At 36.9% G+C, this 8,150-nt stretch overlaps 1 protein-coding gene across 2 annotated transcripts; it reads right to left on the bottom strand.

The window, feature by feature from the left end:
• Positions 1–116: 116 nt before the first annotated feature.
• On the bottom strand, positions 117–8,150 carry fbxl6 (F-box and leucine-rich repeat protein 6). Of its 2 annotated transcripts, none has more exons than XM_067411020.1 (10): positions 7,368–8,150; positions 6,699–7,232; positions 6,383–6,541; positions 6,171–6,234; positions 5,953–6,084; positions 4,028–4,135; positions 3,822–3,935; positions 3,128–3,359; positions 598–838; positions 117–427 (listed from the first exon to the last, which is right to left on the bottom strand). In XM_067411020.1, exons 1-10 carry the CDS (start codon positions 7,376–7,378, stop codon positions 298–300), a joined length of 1,725 nt encoding a protein of 574 aa, XP_067267121.1. In that variant the 5' UTR covers positions 7,379–8,150; the 3' UTR covers positions 117–297. The 2 variants fall into 2 exon arrangements, with proteins under 2 accessions (XP_067267121.1, XP_067267122.1); XM_067411021.1 differs by having other exon boundaries at positions 6,699–7,219.

Genomic DNA, 8,150 nt, shown 5'->3' with positions numbered 1-8,150 from the left:
ACCCTTATTTCTCATCTGGGATCACATAGAATGTTTTGAAGCTGCAATGAAACTTATTTTGACCTTCAACCATTTGGAGACCATTGAAGTCTGCTATATGGAGAAAAATCCTGGAATGTTTTCATCAAAAACCTTCATTTCTTTTCGACTGTAGAAAGAAAGACATGAACATCTTGTATGACATGGGGTGAGTAAATTATCAGGAATTTTTAATTTGAAAGTGAACTAATCCTTTAACTGGGAAATGGCTTTATCTTTATATACAAAATCACAACAATGTTCCTGCGCTACACACGTTCAGCCTAATTTGTCCAGGAGAAGCTGAATGTCTTCTTGACCATGATATACTCGTTTGAGTCCTCTGGGCAGATACCGGCAAGAAGACAGATTCAAGTACTTCAGAGCTGGTGCCTGGGTTATGAATAACCTGAAAAACATTAATAAATGGAACTAAAACATCTTTACCAATCTACTGAAATGTAAAATTGCCTTGTACTCTCAATTATATTTATAAACTCTTGTCTACAAGTTTTAATGGGTGGTGAGTCTTCTGGCAGGCATTATATTCATGTGTGCAACTACAAAGGTAATCATTACCTGAGTGCAGATGAACTGATTTTTGTACCACTGAGGTTCAGGGAGCGAAACAAATCAACTCCAGCACCGTGTGCAAGATGTCCCATGGCAATCTCCATGTCTTCCTCTGAAAATGGCTGGTTGGCCAAATCAAGCTCCCTGAGGGTGCTGCTCCATTTCTGGGCAAGCATGTGTATTCCTTTCTTGGATGCTACCATGGTATTGCTATTGAAGTACAGGCCCCAATATAGACACTCCAGTTCTACACAAGACATGGCAGCAAATTAATAGAAAAGCAGAATATTATTGCATCCCTGAAATTCATAGATATGACCAAATCCTTTTATACTGTAAACTACAGTATAAGAATAGAAATAGGGAAAGTCCATCAAATATGGGGGCATAATTGTTGCAAATTTCCAAATAAATAGATTATGAGCCACAAAAAATTTTAAAGATATTCACAAAAAATTATCATATGTACAAATTAATAGAATGAGATCCACAAATATACAGTACTGTACAAAAGTTTTAGGCACGTCAGTATTTTCACCCCCCAAAAAAAGTTTTAAGCCAGTTATTTATATTTTTTGCTGTAGTTTGTCAATAGGAAATATCCGTTCACATTTCTAAACATTCATTTTGCCATTAATTGTAATAATCAAGTGAGATTTTTGAATACACAAGGAGTCTGACAACAGCCGGTGCTCCACAGAGTGATCTGATCTCACCATCATCCGTCTGTGATTACATGAAGAAACATATGAAACGGAGACAAATCAAATCCAGGAGAACTGTGGCCGTGTCTCTAAGATGCTTGAAGAAACCTGCCTGCAAAGATACAGTACTGTGAAGAGTTTTAGGCACTTGTGTAAAAATGCTGTAAAGTGAGGATGTTTTTTAAAAAAACCCTGTTATAAATAGATTTTATTTATCAATTAACTTATATTAACTAAATCAAAACGACATTTTGTGTGACCACCCTTTGCATTTAAAACAGCTCTTGTCCAGGTACACATGGGCATCATTTTTCAGGTAGCTTTGGAGGCAGGTTTCTTAAAATCTCTTGGAGACACGGCCACAGTTCTCCTGGATTTGGTTTGTCTCAGTTTCATCTGTTTCTTCATGTAATCACAGACGGATTTGATGATGGTGAGCTCTGATCTCCATGTGGAGCACTGGCTGTTATCAGTCTTATTGTGTATTCAAAAATCTCACTGTATTATTACAATTGATGGCAAAATGAATGTTTGGCAATGTGAACGTATATTTCCTATTGACACACTACAGCAAAAGATATAAATAACTGGCTTAAAACCTTTTTTGGGGGGTGAAAATACTGACGTGCCTAAGACTTTTGCACAGTACTGTATGTTAGGAGTTTCACAAAAATTAATTAAATTCACAAATAAATAAAATGAAATTGGCTAATAAAAAACATTCACATATGTTTTTATGTCGCAAGCACAACTCTGCCTGCATTCATTTGTGAATCACCTCACGCATTTGTGGATTCTGAAACAGTTCTAGCATCAAGACTGCAGACAAATCCACAAATAGGTCGACTCCACCCTGCGACTACTCAAGCCAATCAGATAACGGCCATGTTACGCTGACCAACCGCAGTACACTTTCGCTACAACGAATCACATTTTGCTTTACAATCAGGGCGGTCTCATCCTGCATTGGCTTAGAAAGGAAGTATAGGGTTCTTAAACAATGGTGCAGTGAACAGAGATTTAACATTTAGATTTCATTAGACTGTGTCAAGCCAATCCAAACTATTATCTTTTATGCACCATTTAAAAATGCCAGAGAAACAGAAGCTCCACGTTATTCAAGATAGAACAGAAAGCCTCAATAATTAGCTATTAATTTAACTAACTGTATTTAACCTTGTGATAAACATGCAAGTTTGCAAAATAGATTAAAGTGTCATCACACAACAACAACCAACAGCATTTCCCAGTTTATCAATCAAACATTGACGGATATGAGCAGCAAACCAGCTATTTAACATGAGGCCCTTAAGTAATATTTTAAACATTAATAAACCGTTTAACGTTACCATTGTTTGTAGAGAAGATATAGCCTTTTTAAAGGGGTGACAGATTATTGAATTACATATAGATTATTAATTTCATTTAAAAGTAAAATGTCCAGCAGTCAAACACTTGATCACGCAAATATTTCAGATGAATCAGACTTAATAATTTTTGATTGTAAAGGTTATTTACAGCATCCAAAATAAATATAAAAAATTTATATTTTTTTTAAAAATTAGCAAATCTCATTTTATTTATTTGTGAATTTAATTAATTTTTGTGAGGCTCCTAACATATATTTGTGGATCTCATTCTATTCATTTGTGCATATGATTATTTTTGTGAATCTCTTTATATTTATTTGTGGATCATAATCTATTTATTTGGAAAATTGCAACAATTCTACCCCCATGATCAAAGCATAGATGTGTGTAAATATTACATTTTCACTACTGTGTGCGGTACATCAATGTTTTCCATCTTGTTATTTTGAAAAGGAAACTTACTCTCAAGAGGCAGAGCATAGAGGCCAGTGGCTGTGATGCGGGAGGCACCACGCAGGTCTAGCACACGCAGATGGGGGGAGCCATGCAGCACATTGGTCAGGTCACTGTCTGTCATGAAGGAGTGAGAGGAAGTGGCAATGCACAGCTCCTCTAGCATAGGAAAACCGGATGTTGAACTGGGTGTGTTGCGGATCATTTTAGGAACTGGAGTGACATTCATCAATCTAAAAGTCTAAATTACAAAATTTAAAAGAAGAAAAAATAAGATTGTAATATTTTATATTTGTTGTACAATTTTTATTCTTATTCTACAATGTCATCGTTAATAACACAGAGCAGGGATGGCCACTTTGGTCCTGGAGGGCCACTGTCCTGCAGAGTTAAGTTCCAACCCTGATAAAAACTCACCTGCCTGTAGCTTTCTAGTAATCCTGAAGACATTGATTAGCTTGTTTAGTTGTGATTGTTTAGGGTTTGAGCTAAACTCAGTAGGACAGTGGCCCTTCAGGACTGAAGTTGCCCATCCCTGATATAGAGGAGTGTGTGCAAAAGCTTTTTAGAATGTCATAAAGTAACTGTGCACTCAATTGAAAAAATACACCAATACATCACCTCCTGTGCACTACTTTTTCTTGTATATTGATTTGGTTTATGTACATGTACATAAAGATCAAAACACATTTTACTTTATTACCTGAAGTTTAGGGCATCCAATCTGCAAAGCCTGAAAACAGATGGGAAGCTGGCAGTATCCTCCATCTAATTTAGTATTGATCTCCAGCAGCCTGAGCTCAGGACAGCAACTTTTCTTTAAATTCAGAGACATTTGTTTCTCATCAGAAACAGACATACAGTAACATCTTAGGTCACGTTAAGTGAAAAGAATTAATATTAACTTACAGACAAAGCACTGAGCAGTTTGTCACTCTTGGTGCTGTGCGTGAAGTAAATTTTCTTTATTTGGTTGCCGTACGCCTCAAGGAAGGACACCAGACCATCAACATTAAACTATATTAAAACAAAGGACACAAAACAGGTATAAGGAGTAGCATGTAGTGGATCAGTGAGACATGCTCTATAAAGTAAAAAGAACAAATGTCTGTGGCATACTACTATAATAGAGAAAAATACTCCAGGAGTCACCTTCTTAAAAGAAAAGTTCACATTAAATAGACAATTCTAAACCCCTTTGACTGTAGTCTCATTTGGGCCATGGTTTTTAGCATTTTTTTTGCCTGAAATTTTTGTAATTCGTCCAATTCCACCACATCTGGAGGAGGTTAAAGCCACTTTTGACCACATTAGATTAGAAAAAAATTGTGCATGTAACAAGCACTCATGCATCTGCAGTAAATGACTGACTGCTAACCTGTCAATTAGAAATGAAGTTAAAACAAGGGATTTAGAATAACAGCTACATATAAATGCACAAGACTTCAGGAATATTTTGGGAGAATGTGGTCTTCAGGAGAACTTTTTTTGTTTTTGTTTTTTTGCATTGTATCATTTTATAAATAAAAAGATATTATTATTAACATGCAATTGATAACAACGATGCAGAGTGGTCACAGAAGACACAATGAAACACACGTCACTACCAGGTGTAAACAGCCATGTGTTTTGACTGACCACTTGTGAATGGATCACCTGAGACAGATCTTAAAGGAACACTCCACTTTTTTTGAAAATAGGCTCATTTTCCAACTCCCCTAGAGTTAAAGAGTTGAGTTTTACCGTTTTCAATTCCATTCAGCCGATCTCCGGTTCTGGCGGTACCACTTTTAGCATAGCTTAGCATAGTTCATTGAATCTGATTAGACCATTAGCATCGCGCTTAAAAATGACCAAAGAGTTTTGATATTTTTCCTATTTAAAACTTGACTCTTCTGTAGTTAAATCGTGTACTAAGACCAGCGGAAAATGAAAAGTTGCTATTTTGTAGGCTGATATGGCTAGGAACTATACTCTCATTCAGGCGTAATAATCAAGGAACTTTGCTGCCGTATCATGGCTGCAGCAGTGCAATGATATTACGCAGCGCCCGTGAGCCCCTGCTTGCACAGGGAACGTGCCTTGCAACCATGGAGACGTATGTGAGAGACGCTGCGTAATATCATTGCGCCTGCTGCAGCCATGATACGGCAGCAAAGTTCCTTGATTATTACGCCTGAATGAGAGTGTAGTTCCTAGCCATATCAGCCTACAAAATAGCAACTTTTCATTTTCCGTCGGTCTTAGTACACGATGTAACTACAGAAGAGTCAAGTTTTAAATAGGAAAAATATCAAAACTCTTTGGTCATTTTTAAGCGCAATGCTAACGGTCTAATCAGATTCAATGAACTATGCTAAGCTATGCTAAAAGTGGTACCGCCAGAACTGGAGATCGGCTGAATGGATTCGAAAACGGTAAAACTCAACTCTTTAATTCTAGGGGAGTTGGAAAATGAGCCTATTTTCAAAAAAAGTGGAGTGTTCCTTTAATACTAGGTGTAAAAAGAGAAATATGGTCTATATTGAGAATACTGGTCACTCTTTAAAACCCAACTATAATGGACTTGGACAGAAGCTTTTCAAAGATGCAAAAAAACACCAATATTGCTGCACGATTTATCATGATTAAACCACACACTATTTGGCAAAGGCTGCGGTTATTTTTATGCTTGTCAGAGCTGTAGGGCTCTGTGATCAGCAGTAAATGCTTCTCCATCTAAAAGCCAGAGGGCGCTCGCCATACAGGTTTGGAATAACATTGGAATGAAGTTTTCATTTTAGGTTAAGTGTCCCTTTAAATCTAAGTAAACAATAATACAATTACATACAAACCTCTGAGTGTTGCACATTTATATTCTCTAATGAACGACAGTCAGCACCAAGGATTTGGAAGGCTGTTTCTGTCATTCCCGTGCAGTAAGACAGCTTGAGAGACTGAAGATTTGGGCATGATTGTGAAACTTTCTAGAAAAACAGAGCACAGACCCTGAATATCAGAAACAGATTTAAATACCAGAAACAAAATTCCACAGCAGATTAATTATTATTACCTGGATAACATAGTCAACATGTTTTTTCCAGTGGCAAAGGGAAAACTCCCTCAGCTGAGACAATCTGCAGGAAATGGACACAACAAAATTTAGCTAATATGCATGAATAATTCTTTGCAATGCATAATCTTGTCTTCAATAAGTTCTACCAGTTTTAAAAAAACAAAAAAAACAACAACGAAACATACTTTTTGTTTGGTTCAATCACTGACCTGTTTTCAGCTAGCCAGTCTACAGTGTTCCTAATCTTCTGTTCTGTCCCAGGTAACTGACTCTTACCAGGTTCAATCCAGCAGTAGCCAACTGACACACTGCGCCACAGGACCGGAGAGGATGCAGCTCCATTCCATAGACGGCAAACTCTGCCAGCCCTTTTAAAGACAGCAAACCAAAGTAACTATAAACATAAAGCTAATATAGTATCTGTAGCAAGTTCTAAAGGCTGGACAGAAACTGAAGAGCACAAATACAGTGTAAGGCCTCACCTGCACAGAAACTGAAGAGCACAAATACAGTGTAAGGCCTCACCTGCACAGAAAAGGAACTGCTCCATCCTGGTGAACTGCAAACTGAAAGATTTTCACCAGGACCTCTATCGGTAAACTCTGACCCCAGTGGTCAAACCTAACAGCATTCACATTGTCCAAATCAACATTTTTATCAGTAGTTTCTTCTGTGACTTTGGGGATTTTAGCTTTTACTGGTGCTTTTTTTGTTTTGTTAGCAGAGGTTTTACTTTTCCCTTTTTTGTTTAACTTTTTTTTCTTACATCCCTTCCGCTTGGGCTTCCATATACTGTCACCACTACTTATATTTGATATAATCAAAAGCATGTCCTCTCCCTCCTGGATGGTGTAATTTGGTCTCACAGTTCGTTTGACATTTTTTCTCTTTTTCTTTTTGCTATTGTCATCCTTAAGAGAACCAGCTTTCCTTTTCAAAAGTCCTTTTCCTTTTGCAGGTGTATTCTGGGATGTCCCAGCTCTGCTGGTTGACATTTCTGCAGAAGGTGCCTGGAGTGACTCTGGCTCTGTGCTTGAGTTGGAAACCTGCATTATTTTGCTTTCCATACAGAAAAGAAGAAGAAGAAAAAACAATTTCTTTCAAAAACTGGTCCTTAAAATCGCTTTAGTAAATAATAGTAAAAAAAACTTAACGAAGAAGAAAATACGGAAAATTGGCATGAGGACAACTTACAGATAGTTCATTTAAACTTTATAATCAATTCTCTTTGTGCATTGTTGCATGTTATAGATTCGACAGCAGTTGTGAGGTCTTCGCAAAAAAAATCGGACAACTGGGCAAAATAATTTAGCGTTTACAGCACCATATACTGAAGCATAATCGAAGTACAATTTTGCTCCTTTGTTGTTATTATCCGAGCCCCATGATGCACTTTGGTCAATGAATGTCGTCATATCCGCTTTCATACTGACTAGTCTGTCCGCTGTTTGGAGAATAACTTTTTTTTGCAGAACATGCTTCACAATTCGTCATAAAATAGCTAAATAAATGAACATATTTCTGCATGCTGATGTGGACATACATAACACAAGCGTTTTTAAATATATACGTTTTGTTTGTTTTATTACTGGTCAAAACTACTTATTTAGTAAAATTTGGTCTGAATCTTTTTGTTCACCTCGGGCTGAACCGGTCCGATGGTTTCGCGAGTCAACAACATTAAACTAATTACTTTCTTTTCTTTTTGATATTGACATTTCAAAATTATTTACATCATAACGGACTTAATGTTTTATGTGTTGAATCACTGCTGCAACAAAACTGGGGCACGTAAATTTCAATAAAACACATTTTTAAATAAAATTTAATCGAAAAGAAAACATAATAAACAACAATAAGTGCCTACATATGATGTTATTAGGAAGCTTCGGACAGTTTGTCGATAGAACCAACTCTGAAAGTGGTATATCCAATCAGAGTCTCCTCAAATGCGCACGTGACTCAACAGGGAAGTCC

This window comes from Chanodichthys erythropterus, chromosome 15 (genome assembly GCF_024489055.1).
Source record: "Chanodichthys erythropterus isolate Z2021 chromosome 15, ASM2448905v1, whole genome shotgun sequence".
Classification (NCBI taxonomy): domain Eukaryota; kingdom Metazoa; phylum Chordata; class Actinopteri; order Cypriniformes; family Xenocyprididae; genus Chanodichthys; species Chanodichthys erythropterus.
This window is presented reverse-complemented; position numbering and strand designations above follow the sequence as displayed.